Raw genomic sequence first — 18,402 nt, 5'->3', positions numbered from 1 at the left:
GATTTAGTTCCGGTTGCATACATAGTCATTGGTACATAGCCGAGGTAGGAATTGTTGGTGATTTGTAAATTGTTACATTTATATTTTTGAAGATAATCCCTTAATTCTAAACAAATGCACAACAATTACAAATCGACTATATCTCTTAGAACACAAACAAGCTCAGATAAAATCAATTAGTATAGTAAAAATAAACAAAGTATTCCAATTTGAATAGAAATAAAATATGATAAGCTGATGTTACATTTATACACAGCACTATATAGAATACTTTTGAAATATATTATTTATTACATTGAAATTGAATAATATTCCCGTGGCTGGCTTGACCTACAATGTCCCAATACAAGATGATTTTAACTCGTTCAATTGGTGCAGCGGATATCAGTTACCAAAATAATACTCTTCATTCTATCGTGATAAGTTATCTGAAGTCTATAGACGTAAGTAATAGGTACTTACTTGGTTTGTACCGCTCATTGTTAGCGTGACAGTAAGTTGCTTAAGTTATTTGTGTTTACATTAACACAATAATCATAATACCTCTAGGTATCTAATTAGTTAAAGGTAGAGTTAACGAGTATTAAGTCTATAATGGCTTCGGAAGGTCGCCAGTTGTTTTTAAGTAAGCGTATTGTAACTGAAAGTGAAATAATAGACGGAGGAATAGTGGTCAGTGATGGGATAATTGAAAAAATTCTAACAAGAAAAGATGTTGACAAATTTATTGGCAATAATGATAATATTAAGGTAAGGAAATATGTACCTTAAATGTTAAAGGTACCTTCACTAAGATGTAGATCAACGAAGTGACTGAAGAAGATTGTACATTACATAACTTTTATATTGCGATGGAGAATCAATAAAGACATACTTTTTTTGAAGATTTGTGTAATTATATAGGTAAAGAAAAAAGGAATATTTTTAACAGTTATTTTCGAATAAAGATGACAGTCGAACCAATTGTTTGGCCTAACCAAATAGAATGAAACCTCACCTAGGTTATGTATTGTAAGGGTTTTAATGTGATTCTGATTCCAGATAATTGACGGTGGTGAGTGGGCGTTGCTCGCTGGAGTGGTGGACTCTCATGTCCACGTGAATGAACCTGGACGCACAGCATGGGAGGGGTTCGAAACTGCTACGAGAGCGGCAGCTGCCGGTGGAATAACTACTATCGTAGATATGCCTCTGTAATTATGCCAATTATTTTTAAGCTACTTAGAACTTTTCATTATTTTTACACAATTTATTTGAAGAATAATGCCATCCAGTAAATACTTATAATTGGAAATTGTAGAAGAAATTCATAGACTAATATACACGTGGATCATGGCCGTCTTTAAGTACTGGGTTACATTGATAAAGGTATTAACCATTTTCAGAACTCTTATTAATCCAAACCCATTACCAAATTTTGAACAATAATGTTGTTTGCATCTGTGTAATGATTGATTGTATATAAGTTTGCCCTGGGTACAGTTTAAGTGGAATTTCCTTTATTACAATTTCTTATCAATTTTACCCATTAGCTCTGAAACACCTCATGGTTTGACTTGCAAAAGATTATTGTTAAAATTTATTTTCAGGAATTCAATTCCTCCAACTACGACTGTAGACAATCTTAAAACGAAGGCGAACGCAGCTGATGGTCATATTTACGTTGATGTCGGCTTTTGGGGAGGAGTCATTCCCGGTAACCAGGTCAGAAGTTCTATCGTTTATTTCTGAAATCCATTTCACTTACCTACATTCTTATTTGAATCTCACCATACAGCGGAACATGGCCTACCAGTCATTTTGTGATTTTTGGCTCTGCCTACCCCGTAAGGGATGAAGACGTGATTATGGGTACCTATATATATTCTTAAAAAAATTTAATATTGAAATTTTAGTTTATTAGGATGATGGATGATTAAAATAATGTCGTAATTAAAATTGCATTATGAAAAAGGAAACCGTTTATTATTTTAAGTAGTAGCACCTGTACCTACATGGTAACGTACATTTCAGGATTCCCTCCGAGATCTTGTAAAGGCTGGAGTAGTAGGGTTCAAATGTTTCCTCTGTCCGAGCGGAGTGGATGAGTTTCCTAATGTCTCTGCCAAAGATCTGGAAAAGGCGTTCGAAGCCCTTGAAGGAACGGGTTCTGTTCTGGCGGTAATTATTTTTAATTTTACCTACTGTACTTATTTAGAACTGTTTTTCCTACTCATTAAAAGTTATGTTAATTTCTGTGACTATGTCTTTGTGTTGGATCCAAGAGTCCACCAGGAATAAACCGATAATGAATTTTGTATTTGTCCAATGAACAATTGAACTTAGGTAAATTAACCGATTATCATCTAGTAAAGTTCTGCTTTTATAGTATACCACGCTTCTCAGGTTATTAAAGAGTCTACGTTGTTTTGCACAAATTTGCTGTTAATACGTTGTTATTATAGCTTATGCAGAAGCAATGTGACTGTAATATGTAAGTACATACATGATAAGATATTCATAAATGTGTTACAGTTCCACGCTGAAATTGAAGAAGATAATGAACCTGCAAAAAAGAAAAAGACCAAGAAAGGTATGGTACTTAAAAATAAACTACCATTTAAAATTAAAGTTATAACTTCATCTAAGGCACATTCGTTATAATTGTTCATGTTTTTTAGATCCTGAAGAATACAAAACGTATCTAGATTCGCGTCCACCGAATATGGAGTTAAATGCGATTTCTCTTATTACCAGTTTCATAGAAAAAACAGAGTAAGTTTTTTTCCATACTTCTTGTCTTATTAAATCAACTCTGAAGATTTCCCACTTATAACTATCGAGTAAACTAAAAACACCCGCGGCTCCAACCGCTTTTATGAAAAATCCCTTTTCTTGATTCGTTATAAATCCTGTCTTGGTTATTTATTTAACAATCTTTGTGGATTCCTCCATCCATTAACATATTAAAACGAAACGTGATGTTTAAGCGTCCGAGTCCATATCGTCCACGTATCATCAGCGGACGTCGTTCCACTGCTGGAGAAAGCCCGTAAAGTCCGGCTGGCGGCTGGTTACGAGGGCTGGCGGTGCGGCATCACTGCGGAGACCTGCCATCATTACCTCACGCTCAGCGCCGAGGAGGTCCCACGAGGCCATAGCGAATACAAGTGCGCTCCCCCTATTAGAAATCATGAAAATAAGGTAGGTAAGTATTTACTTGAAAATAGTAGTAGAGTAGGTAAGTACTCTGAGGCTTGGCTAAACTCGCGATAGGAGCAGGTAAGGATAGAATAAAAGTGGTTAGACTACACTTGTTCGCCTCCCGTTTCCCTGGCAAATTTTGATAATGTCAGTCGGCTTCTGCACAGGTCCTAGGTACGATTCCCAACTTTCTTGTTTTCCTTTTAACTCTCCTGTCACTATTTCTGAATAAACCATCGCTGGTAACGTGCGGCCTTCGATATTTTTTGACAATAGGCTCTGTCTGACAAGTTGGAAATAAATATGTGATTTATGTTAGTAAATAAGTAAGGTTGAAATTTAAAAAAAAATGTTACAGGAAAAATTGTGGAAACATTTACTGGATGATAAATTGGATATGGTCGTATCCGATCACTCGCCCTGTACCCCGGAACTAAAGTGCAGCAACAATTTAGAAGCTTGGGGTGGCATTTCTTCAGTTCAATTTGGTATAATTTTTTAAATAAATATTATGAAGTCAGTTTTGTACGTGTAATTTAAATTGAAAGTTGTTATTATTTATAACTTCAATTTCTGCTATAGGCAAGGAAAGCAGTAATGAAGTTGAAACTTTAAACAACAGCGGATTTATATAGTGTAGTTATAAAAGAGTCAATTTTATTAATTGTCTTAAAATTGACAGGTTTATCCATATTCTGGACAAATGCTAGCGGACGAGGACTAGACCTGCAAACAATTAGCAAATATTTGAGTTTGAATCCTGCTAAGTTGTGTGGTCTTCAAAATCGTAAGGGGGCCTTGAAGACTGGTCTGGATGCCGACCTCGTGTTTTTAGACCCCGATGCTACTTTTATGGTCACAGCTGATAAAATACGCCATAAAAATAAGGTACTTACCTAACCTTAAAATATTTTATTTACATTTCCCAACATTTTCGCCCATGCCATAGTATGTAATACTTGCGTCATTTTCAATATATGTACTTACATAATACCAATACTATACCAATGTTTAATTTAACAATTTATTGTATTCTAGTTGACACCATACTTGGGCAGAAAACTTAAAGGTGTGGTGAAGAAAACTTATCTTCGCGGACAACTCATATACGAAGATGGAGAACTTATAGAAAAACCCAATGGATCTTTGTTGTTGAATCACGATTAGATTAGCTGCCATTACTTTATATACTCCAAATATTATAAGTTTTAAAAATATAGAACATACTTGTGGTGTTATTATTTTACCAATAGTAAGAGAAAAGGGAAAAGAGTCTTCTTCCTCCTGTTCTAAGCCGCGGTTGCATCCTCACCTGTCTGGGGAAGAGCCCGGGGTATGCCTTTGACCATAGATACTAGATTGGGTGAGACAGGTTTTGACATGAAGCGATCCACCCGACCTTCGCAACCGCCTCCTCCGCATCCAGTTGCCTGAATGTGCAAGTTTCCTTACGATGTTTTGGCTCACCGTAAGAGCTTCGGTTCGTTTTCAAACTAATGTACATAACATTGAAAATAGTTATTGGAACAGGGCTGAGGTTGGATTCGAAATTGTGCCTTTTTGCGTATTACGCATTTTAACCGGGGACTTTACCGATTCGACCACTGACGCTCTTGAAAGGGAATGGAGTGCAGTAGTAAGATTGAAAACCAATGGGCTAAATGGTTCTAGAATGCAAGCAAGAAAACCATCCACTCCTACAGAGCTTGGTGTTGGTGTGTCGTTATCAACTATCAACCAGTGGTCCTAAAGGTAAGGGTATCTATGACGAAAGCGTATGGCCAGCATTTGAAGTTGACATGCTCGAAGGTGTATTCCAATAATTAAACGTTTATTGTTTAAATAAGTTTAAAATTTGTTAATTTATTTAAAAATGGCCTCTAAAGTGTTTTTCTTCGGATGTAAATGAAGTCAACCAAGAATTTTTCAACTAGCCGTAAAATGCATGAATAATTGTAACATTGAAGTGTAATTCCCGAATACTTACTGTATTAATACCTACTTTAGTAATGACGTACAGTTCTTCTTAATTGTCTTTTAATTGTTTCGTACGGACAATACTAATGAATGAAGTCGTTATTTTTAAGAACTCATTCTTTACTAGTTGTTGCCCGCAACTCCGTTTGCGTGTTATTGTACCTAAATACGAAGGTTAAGGTTATAAAATTTCCTCAAATTTCGGTACATATTACAAGAGTAGCTGGTCCTTTTGGCTTCTACAGATCTTCCATTTTTTTTTCCTCAAAAGGTAATGCTCATCAGATTGAACAACTTCTATTAAAATGTCTTTTCCATAATTCCGACAAAAATTTTTATCAAGCGAAAGTTTTAACTGTTTTTTTATATGTATTGATATACGTGGATGTCGTCAAATTAAATTTAGTTCAAATTTTAACGAATTAGTTCGAGACATTCTAAATGTTAAGAGTAACTTTGGAACACACTTTTTATCGATGCATTTCAAATCATAACCTATAATCTTTTTTTAGATGTAATATGTATTGCCTGAATTAAAACTATTTTAGGTTTCTGTTATGTTCTAGAAGACGATCTCTGTAGTTTTTTATTATCAGAATTAGAAATACTTAGATATTTATAGACATGGCATTGTACTCGTATTAAATTGCGGCTGACTTGGAAAATTCTGATGAAATGCGATGGAATTATATGATATATATAATCACGTCTTTATCCCTTGCGGAATAGATAGAGGAAAAAAGTGATTTAAGGACTGCGTTCAGCTGTTCCGCATTGAGATATTGAAATGAGAGCAAATAGTAACAGGTTGCTAGCCCATCGCCTTCAAAAAGAATCCTAAGTTTATTAGCCATTACATTAGTCGCCTAGTTATAATCTATCGCGATCAAAATACCATGGTATATTTTGATAGCAATAGATTTTTTACAGCTATAACAGAGGGAATATACTTACAGACAGCTACAGAGGGAAGCCCGGATTATTTTATTTATTTATTCATTGAAAGCTTATCAAAAATAACAAATTATCAAATGCACAATTAAATGTTTTTACTATTAAAATAATTTTATATTTTTTATAGTTTGACCATCATGGTGCTGCAACAGATGTTCCAGATCTTTGATGAGATATATCTCATCAGAAAATGTTTATCAGTCTGAACAACTTTCGTAAGGGCTGTACTTACGTGTTCTATATTTTCATTTCTATATTTATTATAGTTTAATTGGACCATCATCATCAATCATTTACCCAGCCTATATGTTGCCCAGGCCAAATAGCTTATATAGTATATCAAAAAGTTTTTTTCCGAATAGGTACGTCTAGTAGTTCCTATTAGTGTGTACAAACAAACAGTTTTCTTTAAATTCTTACTCTACAACTGTTTCTAAATCGCGTAATTTTATTTGAATGAATTTTTTTATATAGTTTTCGTACATGTATTAATTTTTTATAATAAAATTTTCATACATACATACAAAAGATATCTATAGCCTGTAATGGCAAAGAATACTTTTTCATGATATTTTACCAAGACGGAAAAACAAGTTACTTTAGGTAGATATATAATCTGTAATAGCATTAGTAAGTCATTTTGCTGGTCGTGTAACCTTACTGAGGTGATTTAGGAATGCTCTTCTTATTCAAACCAAGTTTCAGTTTTTCATGGCGCGTGACTTGTAACTAACGCATTTAAACATGATCGAATTACAAATATTTTTACTAAGTTTGATATTTTGTAAGTGTCGTAAAATCAAGAAAGCTATATACTTTGTTTAATAAATTAATTATAATTAATTGTAATAAATTTATTCAATTAATATTTTAGCTAGAACATTAAGCGGGATAATAAATGTAGAAAAACTACCAGAAAAGCAGTTATTATTAAGCAAAAGAGTGGTTACAGAAACACAGGAGTTTGATGGTGGTGTCCTAGTTGACGAAAATGGGAAAATCGAAGCGTTACTAACTCGGCAATCCATAAACACAATTCTATCAAGTAACTCTATAAACTATCAGGTAAATAAACAATCATTTTGGTAAGTATCTTACACATGCTGGGAGTTTGTAAATGCCGCACATGTTATTTTTTTAAGAAATTAGAAAATATGATTAATTTTTTTAAATAAATGTAAGAAGATGCTGACTGATTAACTGACTAAGGCGATACGAAGCGCAATCTAACAAAAAATCAAAGCCGGAATCTTATGATAGATTTAGCAATCATTTTCGTTTCTAGGCCGGATTAGTTATATGACACCCGTAGGCACGGATTTAATATAATTTATTATTATGTGTATGTAAGCTCAACTACATGCCCTGCTAAATGAAATTATTTGTCAGAGTAGTTTCGCTGCATGGCATCGCTCTCGCGCGACATATACAGGAACATATATAAGAACCCAAAAGGCTATATTGCAATACAACTAAAGTGAGATGGTTGCAGATTGTAGACGGTGGCGACTTGGCGTTGATGGCTGGAGTGATAGACTCTCATGTGCACGTGAACGAACCCGGGCGCACTTCCTGGGAGGGCTATGTATCGGCCACGCAGGCGGCGGCTGCGGGCGGCGTCACCACTATCATCGATATGCCTCTGTACGTGAACCGAATTATATATAATGAAGGGAGGACCAATTGGCTTTTTGACTAATATATCAACGCACAGACCAAATCGCTGGGACTAGAGATTTTAAAAAAGACAAGTAGATTTTATAGGTTCCATATGTGGTTTAGAGATGCACTATGAGAGCATTTCCTGGGAAATGGGCGTAAAAATTGAAACTAGAAGGAAAATTTATGGTCCTCTTTTTTTAAACTTTCTCTCTTTGGAGTTTGGATAAATCTTCTAAGACATTTATTCCCCAAACAATTCAGCAACAGAATCATCATCAATAGATGTTTAAATTTTCCTAGATATTTTAAGTTGTTTAATTAGATGTCTTACAATTTTAATTAATTTTTTGCAGTAATTCAATTCCACCGACAACCACCTTAAAGAATTTAAAAATAAAGGCATCTATAGCGAAAGAAGAAGTATACGTAGACGTCGGTTTCTGGGGCGGGATCATACCAGGCAATGAGGTGAGCTCTCAAATCTAAAACATTTTGGTATTAGTTGTTCTGTGGGGTTTACATCATCAGGAGTACCATGTGTCATTATGAATGAATACATCATTTAATTTAATTAATTTATTTTAAAAATACCTTAAATATACCACAGGCTGATTCATTTTCAGACGAGATTTTATTTGGCAGAAAAAGCTCCAGGCCAAAAGTCTAGAGATAAATATTAGGTACTTATTTGCTTTTATTGGTCGTTGTCTTACAAACTCACTGTTCGAGATGTTCACATCGAGATTCAATACCTACAGTTGCATAGTGTGACTATGACCGTTCCTTGGACACTGAGGATTTATAAGATAGTTACTTATTCAGAAAAAGTGGTCTATACAGCGTTTCATGCAAATCGCTTGTTTGGTTTAGCCATAAAACGAGTCAATAGGCAGTCTTTCCTATGTGTGACTAGTGTAAATTAGACTATAGTCATCATCTTTGAATAGGTGACAAATTGTTCAGTATGTATAGCCCTGTGAATCTAACTTCTAACACTTAGTAAAACATGAAGGAATTCCTTATCTTATCATAGAATTAGATTTGCCTGTGTACAAAATATCATAAATAAGGTTTATTGTAGCGTCGAAGCCTGATTTCTCTAGGCGATAATCTGTTTTAACTTAACGTTCTGTATTTTTTGGAGTTTAGTAAAAATATTAAGTCATGTGTGTCAAATAAGTAGATAGATAGTAATTACATACATACATACATAAAATCACGCCTCTTTCCCGGAGGGGTAGGCAGAGACTACCTCTTTCCACTTGCCACGATCTCTGCATACTTCTTTCGCTTCGTCCACATTCATAACTCTCTTCATACAAGCTCGGCGGTTTCGGGTACTTTTGACCTGACCCTTTACCAGGACGTCCTTAATTTGATCAAGATACGTTCGTCTAGGTCTTCCCACTCCGACCTTTCCCTCCACACTCTCCTTGTATATCTGCTTAGTCAACCTGCTTTCATTCATCCTCTCCACATGACCGAACCATCTTAACATACCCTTTTCTATTCCTGTAACTACATCTTCTTTCACATCACAACATTCCCTTATCACGCTGTTCCTTATCCTGTCACTCAATTTCACACCCATCATACTCCTTAACGCTCTCATTTCCACTGCATTTATTCTGCTTTCATGCTTCTTTTGCCATACCCAACTTTCACTCCCATACATTAATGTCGGGACCAACACGCCCCTGTGCACAGCCAGTCGAGCCTTTTTGGATAGTTTCTGACTGCTCATAAAGGCATGCAAAGCTCCATTCACCATGTTCCCCGCGTTCACTCTCCTTTCAATATCACTATCATACTTGCCATCTGATGTAAACTTTGATCCTAGATATACAAACTCTTTCACTTGCTCCACTTTTTCTCCTCCAATCAAAATATTACATGCTGTCATTTCTTTCTCCATTTCAAAAACCAGTGTTTTAGTTTTACTTACGTTCACTTTCATTCCTTTCTCTTTTAAAGCTTCATGCATACAGTTTACCATCTCCTGTAACTCCTCCGCTGATGACGCCAGTATAACCTGATCGTCGGCATAGAGCAGACATTTGACGAGTAACTCATTCATCCTTAATCCACTTTTAGACTCTTTCAAATCTGTCAAACAGCTATCCATAAATAGGTTGAACAGCCACGGTGACGCAACACATCCTTGCCTAACGCCTTTCTCAATCTTAAACCACTCAGTGTGCGCTCCGTTTATCCTGACACAAGCACTCGAATCCTCATATAAGGATTTCAGTGCTCGTATTAAGAGACTGCTCACCCCATGCATAGAAAGTGCTGACCACAATTCATTCCTCTCAACTCTGTCATAGGCCTTTTCCAGATCTACGAATGTGCAATAGACTTTTTGACTCTTGGCCAAAAACTTTTCGGCTATGCACCGCAAGGAAAAGACCTGATCAGTACATCCCATTCCCTTTCGAAATCCCGCTTGAGCATCCCATATTTTGTCATCAGTTTCATTCCTGACTCTATTAATCAATACCTTAGCATACAATTTGCCGACGACGCTAAGCAGGCTTATACCACGATAATTTTTGCAGTCCAGCTGTGACCCTTTTCCTTTGTAAAGTGGCACGATAACAGCCTTACACCAATCTTTTGGTACTCGGCCGCTTCTCCAACACAAATTGAAAAGGCAGTACAACTGACTAGCTACTACGCCTTTTCCTGCTTTAAGCATCTCGACCGACACTCTATCACACCCAGCAGCCTTTCCCGCTTTCATACTCTTAAGTGCTTCCACAATTTCGAACATTTCAATTTCGCCTTCCATCTCATTCTCTTTTTCTTCGCTATAGCAGAAATCTTTCTTATTTCCTTCCTTTTTTTCAAATAAACTTTCAAAATAGTCCTTCCATATCTTTAGTACACATTCTTCTCCTTTCACAACGCTACCATCCTGGCATCTGATCCTAGTCAGCTCTCTGGTTATAGTATTTCCTCGGGCTGACCTTACGGATTTCCAGAATACTTTCAGATTTGACTGAAAGTCTTCTGATAGCCTTTTATCAAAATCCTCTTTATACTCTTCTTTCTTTCTAATCACAGCTTTCTTAACCAAATCTTTCATTTTCTTATATTCCTTACGTGCTTCATTCACATCTTCATCTATAACCTCTTGCATTCTTAAGTTAGCTTTTGCTGCTAACAAATCCAGCCATGCTTTCTTCTTTAATCGCACAAGTTCTTGCACATCTTTACTCATCCACGCATTTTTGTGATTTTTTCCTTTCCTTCTTCTACTTACACCACACACTTCAACAGCTACTTTCACAATTCTTTCTTTAAGTTCCTTCCATCCATCTTCAATATCGCTCATTTCATCTAAATCTTCAAATTCATCCTTCAGTCTATTAATATACTTCTTACCTACATCCATATCTTGCAAATTTTCCACTTTTACTCTTTCCAAAGCGCTGGTTTGCTCCCTTACCCTGTGCCGCCAGCGATTGAAGATACCCCTTATCCGGGATATCACCAGTAAATAGTAATTAAAGTAGATAGTAAAGTAGATAGTAATTAAAGTTAGTAAACCTTCCGATGCGTGTGTGAAGACAATATATCATAAGGTTCTTACTAAAATTGGGTATCGTATGACAATGCTATTACGAGTATTGACATGCCGATAGGCCCAGTTGTGTTTTCACTTTTCTAGACAGGAGCCCAGGATATTCACATGAGCCCTTAATACTGGAATATGTGAGGCAACGAAAATCACGAAACGACTCCCGTCTGACCATCACAACTTTTCTAGAAACCGAATGTAAATAACTAGCGTACTTATAGCTTTTTGATAATGACTAATATATTATGAGTAATAGGTAAAACTTAAATTTAATTTATTGAAATGTAAAATGACGTGAAAAAGTGTCTTCGGAGGCCTTTTTTCTGAATCAAATATTGATTTTTATTTATAACGTAAGTGCATTGAATTGCATTAAAACTATAATGTACGTAAGAAACGTAAAGTGAAAAGACTCAATTGTATGGCATAACTGTTTCTAGGCACAGTAGAGTGAGAGAGCCAGCGATAAAATCGATAATGTTTGGTGGGAAAAATCGCCCTTTCCATCAAAATGGAGATAAACATGTGTATCTAGTATCATAGTCAATTGTTATTACAGGTAGAGTTACGTGATATGATTAGAGCAGGAGTGGTGGGATTTAAAGCTTATTTGATTGATAGCGGCGTGCCTGAATTTCCCAACATTAATCCCGATCAACTCAAAAAAGTATTTGAGGTACTAAACGGTACAGAAACAGTTTTGGCGGTAAGTTCTTATATACTTATTAATCCTACTAATATTATAAATGCAAAAGTTTGTAAGGATGTTTATTATGAATGTAGGTACATGCGTGCTTATCGTAGTACCATAACATAACATAACATAAACTCACGCCTCTTTCCCGGAGGGGTAGGCAGAGACTACCTCTTTCCACTTGCCACGATCCCTGCATACTTCCTTTGCTTCATTCAAAACTCTCTTCATGCAAGCTCGGCGGTTTCGGGTACTTTTGACCTGACCCTTTACCAGGCAGGACGTCCTTAATTTGATCAAGATAATATGTTCGTCTAGGTCTTCCCACCCCGACCTTTCCCTCCACACTCTCCATGTATATCTGCTTAGTCAACCTGCGTAGTACCATACTTGCACTAAATTGGTACTAAGTAGGTACCTATGTTATACTGGTATATTTATTTTAGTTTCACGCAGAAATGGACATAGGGATGGCCACTAAGTGCAATAAAAACAATACAACCAATTGCCCAGGTGAGTTTATTGGAATTTTTGGATTTTTTTAAACAATGTTTATTGTCACAGAAATCTTTTAATATTTTATAAAGATTTCTATTATTTTTACAGAACAAACAAAGTTGTTTGTTGCAGATCCCCAGTTATACGGCACATACCTAGAATCCCGACCTGATGAAATGGAATTGGAAGCTGTTTCGCTAATCGCATCGTGCATACCAAACACAAAGTATATACCTCCCTATCTAAGCTTTAATATTTTTTATTATGATCGAAATAAACGTGACCTGCTTCTCACCATAAAATCAGTCAAGAAAATAGGAATAGGATAGAGAATCTTTATTGTACGTTTGTTTGTCAGTGTCCACGTTCATATTGTACACGTCTCGGCTGAAGGAGTAGTGCCTATCTTGGAGAAGGCTAGGGATGAGCGCTTAGCGGCCGGGTACAGCGGCTGGCGCGGAGGGGTCACCGCAGAGACGTGCCACCATTACCTCACTATCAGCGCTGAAGAGATCCCGGCAACGCACTCAGAGTTTAAATGCTCGCCGCCTATCAGAAATCTTACCAATAAGGTATTTCCTACCGACCTCCTTCGCAAGCTCATACCGCTTTATGATACACATTTTATATTTTTTTTAATATATGTATATTTTAAATATTTATGGATCTTTTCCATTAATTAGTAACCAAAATAGTTCAACTTTTTAGAAAGGTTTATTCTCTTTCTTTACCGATTGTATTTACAAGATTAAGGGTACATTTTCAGGAAAAGTTATGGGAGTACATCAGGGATGAAAGACTAGACCTTGTTACATCGGATCATTCTCCAAGTGTCAAAAGTTTGAAGAGAAATAATTTTATGACTGCTTGGGGCGGCATCTCCTCTATCCAATTCGGTAAACCTACATAAACTTCTCTCATGATAACTTTGGTGATAAAGAGTTTTTTATGACGTATAATTTTCTAATTCAATCTTTCCGAGACGGACGGTTCCACTTACCCCGTAAGGGATAAATAGGTATGTACTTATATGTAATTTACTAATTCAATTTATTTAATTAATAGATAAGATTGTTTTTAGATATCTCATTATTTTGGACCCAAGCAAAGGCGAGAGGGTTCGGGCTGAGTACAGTCAGTCATTATCTTTCCGCGGGTCCAGCTCGGCTGTGCGGGTTGCAGGATCGCAAGGGCTCGATCAGACCTAGGCTCGATGCTGATCTTATCTTCTTCGATCCCAATGCCTCGTTCATTGTCACGCCACAGATAATTCGCTACAAAAACAAGGTAATAAACCATTAATTACCTATAATTGCTGCCTAGTAAAACTACAAGGTGACTCATAATAGGTATACAAATGACAATGTAAAGAATAACTTACCGGTTCAGTAATAATCAGTAACTCTGAACTCATTTTCAAATTTTGTCACCATTTTTTTGGTCTTAATCACGTAAACCTAAATAAACAAGGTGACTTAATCCAGCAGGGAAGCGGGGATATTATATAATATTGATTATATTTAGGAAAAAATGCTTTTTTTACTATATATATCTATACCTAGCATATAGGTCTCTTTTGCGTTATGGTATGCGCAAGGTATGCCTAGATTTTACCTAGGTACCCTTAAATTTTGTTTCAGCCATATTTTGTTTCAGATGAGCCCGTACATGAACAGAGTGCTAACCGGCAAAGTGGTGGCTACTTATATTAGGGGTCAACTTGTTTATGCTGACGACCAAGTTATTGGAGGTCCTAAGGGAAAACTTCTGTTAAATGAGGGTTATTAGAGTTCTTTAATCTATCTAGATGTTTGTTCTGCCTGCGTGCCATAATACCTATATCTGTATAAGGTATTTAACTTGTACCTAACTTCGTTAATCTTACTTGTTGTATACATTACCTACTGGATATAACTATTCATCATATTGTTTGTTACTTACTAGATGAAACGGAAACTTTTGAATAATGATAATGAGATAAAAGAACGTTGGAAGAAATATTTCGAAGATTAATGAATGTTGAGAATGAATGCAGTAAAGAAGTAAGTATAAAGAATACCTGTCAATATAGGAATGTTTGGTGAGGTAACGATTGAAGAAGTAAGAATGGCAGTGGAAAGTATGAAAAATGGAAAAGCTGTGGTAGTTACTAAAAATGAATGGGTGGACATTGTTGGCATTGTTTTTCAATAAGTTGTTGCAAGAGGAGGCGATCCCTGAAGAATGTCGCATCAGTATTCTGGTACACATTTTAAAAAATATAGGTGATGAACAGGACTGCAACAACTACTGAGGAATAAAGCTAATGTCACATGAAAATTTGGGAGAAGATCATAGAAAGAAGGCTGAGAGTAGAGTGTCAGATTTCCCAAAATCAATTTGGTTTCATGCCTAGTCGAGGAACAACTGATGCGATAATTGCACTACGCCAACTTTGTGAAAAGTATAGAGAAGTTCATAAAAATTTTCATATGGTTTTCGTTCATCTCGAGAAGGCTTATGACAGGGACCACGGGACATTTTATGGTGGGCATTGGAAGTGAAATAGTACCTTGGAAGTACATACAAATAGTGCGCGCTTTGCATGGAAGGTCTAGTACGGTTCGATCTGTGGCAGGTGTTACTGAGCAGTTTAGCGTGGGAGTGGGTCTAAACCAGGGATCAGCATTAAGTCCCTATTTATTTATCCTCATAATGGATGCGCTAAAATTCGACATCCAAGAGGAAGCGCCTTGGTGTATGATGTTCGCGGATAATATTGTTTTGGTTGAAGAAAACGGATCTGAAGTGCAAAGCAGACTGGGAATGGCAAGAGAGATTAGAGAACGTAGGTCTAAAGATCAGTAGGACCAAAACAGGACAATTGTTTCTCGACTTTGGTGGTTCTTCAAATTTCTCCTCAATTGCCTTAAGTGGTGTGACCTTACCAGTCTGCGTAAATTTTAAGTATTTAGATTCGCTTATACAGGGCGACGGGGTATCAACCGGGATGTTAACAACAAAGTCCCTACTTGAAAGGATGATGCAATTGCAGGATGGGCAAAATGGCGACAAGTAGGTAACAAGAGTGACATGCGATCCTCGTATGCCTCTTAAATTAAAAGGGAAAATATACAAGACGGTCATCAGACCGGTCATGCGGTATGGAGCAGAGTGTTGGGCAACGAAAGCGACGGATGAAAGGAAAATGCATAAAGATGCGAATTTTAAGATGGATGTGTGAAGTGACAAGAATGGATAAAATTCGTAATGAGTACCTATATAAGAGGAAGTATGAAAGTAGCGCCAATAAATGAAAAGATGAATGGTAATAAGCTGGGTTGGTACGGACACATCATGAGAAGAGAGGAAGGACATGTAACTAAAATAGAGCCTTAAATATGGAAGTGAAAGTTTTAAGAAATAAGGGAAGACTGAAATAGTGATGGATGGATGGCATAAAGGATAGGTAGAATGAGTAGAAAGGGAGTGACCAGTCAGATGGCAATTGACAGAAGTAATTGGAAAAAACAAACACACTGTGCCGACCCTACGTAGAAAGTGGAAAAAGGTAACGACAAAGAAAAGATATTGTTTGTTACTTGTTTGTTTATTAAACTCTTGTAAATAATGTACTGTATTGAAAAGGGTCTAACTATTCTTATGAAGGTCAGTGAATGTTATTGCACAATTCACGGTTTATTTACTTCGTTTTATTCCAATCAAATTCACTTTTTCCTGCATGCTATGTAGGCTTTTTGTACGAAGGTACAAATTACATTAAGACATACATTGTCGCTTAGCTTTGCCAATTCAATTGTTATCTAATAAACAAGCACAGATTGTCTCTTTTCAAATATCCTATATTTATATACCTAATATTTTCATTAGGCACTTTAGCGTCTAGAACAAAACTTCTTGTCATGCTCATACAAATAAAACATTCATTTACTTAATATAAAATTGTAAACAAAAACCCTGTACTAACACGAAATACTTAGTTATTATCAGTACTAGCTAGGTACGTATTTACATTGTTCACATGTTCAGAGGCGACGAAAAATGAGGGTTCAGAAATAGAAATGCCGCATAAAGTTAATCTTTTGAAATCCAAAGAAGAACAAGCTATTGTTATGGCTTTGGCGGCGATTTCAACCAATAACAAATCTTTTGAATGGATGGGATTCCCTTCAGTGCGCAATGAAGAAACTCCGGCAAATTTTGAAAGATCTGAAGATATAAAAAAAGCATTCCAACAAAATGCTGCAGGCGCTTCGCTGGCCCTATTTAATATTAGTTTTATATTGTTTCTCATATCAATGTTTTAATTGAATCAATAAATAAAAAACGCCATTTGTGGGAATTAATGTTCTTACCTAAACATACCTTCATTAACCGATGATATACCTACCTAATGAAAAAGATTGATGCCTTTGAAGCAAAATAATTACGTAGGAACCTCAATACTTTTAAGTTTAATAATACCTATTTATAAAATTTGAGAGACATGAATCCATTGTATGGGTCACTGGAAATCTGCAAAGTATATGCATAAGATGTTTATAATATTATGTTACGGCTGATCTCGAAGGTCGGCTACATTAAGGTCTAGCCGGCTTATCTACGGCTATCATTGAAAGAGATGGTGTTGTCCCATTCTTAAGTGCCGGGAATGACAGCAACGTCGAAGGTATCCATCGGCTCGGAGTGAGAATGTGGATTTTTCTTCCGGTGGCGAAGTGGAACTTACAAAATGGATATATTTAGACGAAAGATAGCTCACAGGAAGTAGGTATCTATGTAAGTAGAATTTACGCGCGCCAGAACCTATTTTTATGCGACACATCCGGCGACGGTGTTGACAGCCGCATAATTATTCAGAGTAGAGAACCATAAACGAAAGGGGTCTCCTCACTTCTGCGACGTATTGCAGCAACCAACTCTTCAATCTTTCTGAAAGCGTCCTCCTAAAATACTGTGAAATTAGAAATAAATATGGTTCAAATTCCAATTTTACTTACCTATAACGATTTAAAAACATTCAGTCAAAATATGTGCAACTTTGAAAAAAAAGTCGAAGATGAATACTTGCTTTTTCTTGAAGGAAATCCTTAGTTGCCAACCTATGAATGCGACCGAAACAATTGAACGCAATCGCCATTTAAAAGGCGCTATGGTCTCAGCGGTAGTCGGTCGCCGGTGACTCGGTGCCTGCTGCTCAATCGCTGTGACCTGGTATTTTACTTTTTTTTCGTTTTGCTGCTTCTTCCATCCCAGCGCATGCTCTAAAATAGGTTCGTTGAAGATGTGAAGAGGCCAGTGTTATAACGCATGTGGCGTCCCTAATTAGCACCTGACCCAGCTTTCAAGGAACCAGTCATTCCGTCTGGTTTTTTTACAATCGTGTCTAGATATACTCGTAGATAGACCAGTTAGCTCAAAGATAGTCGATGCGTTAATTTAAGCAAGATATATCTTCTTCTTCGTTTAACCCTTTTCCCATTATTTGGGGTCGGGTCGTCATACTAATTTACGACAGGTTAATCGGACTGAAGCTAGAGACCGACGGGACGGATGATATCATTGTGTGTGGCGAGAGAAGTGTAGCGAAGAACTTGCTTAATCCAATGAAATAATATTCTATGGAGGTGCCCTAATTGTTCAACTTGACTCAGAAATAAAAACTGATATATCTGTCTCTTTCTCACAACAGTGGTTTAACGGGAGAAAAAACGTTTACACTCTTTTATCAGCACCCTCTTCATTGGCTTCGATGTGTTTGTGCTGGAGCACCGCCATCTTAAGTAGCCCGCTTAGCTTACTCGTGGAAGTTATCACCGTGAGGATTTTACGTTTTTCCGAGGAAATCCCG

General features: G+C 36.5%; 2 protein-coding genes across 3 annotated transcripts; both read left to right on the top strand.

Annotated features, from left to right (window-relative positions):
* The first annotated feature begins 422 nt into the window (after nucleotides 1-422).
* LOC106131801 (allantoinase) lies at nucleotides 423-4,409 on the top strand. 2 transcript variants are annotated; one of them, XM_060944382.1, is made up of 10 exons: nucleotides 423-443; nucleotides 1,042-1,193; nucleotides 1,590-1,704; nucleotides 2,014-2,160; nucleotides 2,515-2,572; nucleotides 2,661-2,754; nucleotides 2,970-3,183; nucleotides 3,542-3,671; nucleotides 3,866-4,071; nucleotides 4,222-4,409. In XM_060944382.1, exons 2-10 carry the CDS (start codon nucleotides 1,186-1,188, stop codon nucleotides 4,348-4,350), a joined length of 1,101 nt encoding a protein of 366 aa, XP_060800365.1. In that variant the 5' UTR covers nucleotides 423-443; nucleotides 1,042-1,185; the 3' UTR covers nucleotides 4,351-4,409. The 2 variants fall into 2 exon arrangements, with proteins under 2 accessions (XP_060800365.1, XP_013186462.1); XM_013331008.2 differs by lacking the exon at nucleotides 423-443 and adding an exon at nucleotides 451-750.
* A 1,305-nt stretch (nucleotides 4,410-5,714) lies between these two features.
* On the top strand, nucleotides 5,715-16,806 carry LOC106131776 (allantoinase). Its single transcript, XM_060944365.1, has 10 exons — nucleotides 5,715-7,179; nucleotides 7,607-7,758; nucleotides 8,130-8,244; nucleotides 11,919-12,065; nucleotides 12,500-12,566; nucleotides 12,684-12,777; nucleotides 12,910-13,123; nucleotides 13,318-13,447; nucleotides 13,633-13,838; nucleotides 14,208-16,806. Exons 2-10 carry the CDS (start codon nucleotides 7,634-7,636, stop codon nucleotides 14,337-14,339), a joined length of 1,230 nt encoding a protein of 409 aa, XP_060800348.1. The 5' UTR covers nucleotides 5,715-7,179; nucleotides 7,607-7,633; the 3' UTR covers nucleotides 14,340-16,806.
* Nucleotides 16,807-18,402: the final 1,596 nt, after the last annotated feature.

Source organism: Amyelois transitella, chromosome 5, assembly GCF_032362555.1.
Source record: "Amyelois transitella isolate CPQ chromosome 5, ilAmyTran1.1, whole genome shotgun sequence".
Lineage (NCBI taxonomy): Eukaryota > Metazoa > Arthropoda > Insecta > Lepidoptera > Pyralidae > Amyelois > Amyelois transitella.
Note: the sequence above shows the minus strand (reverse complement) of the source record. Positions and strands in the feature narration are given on the sequence as shown.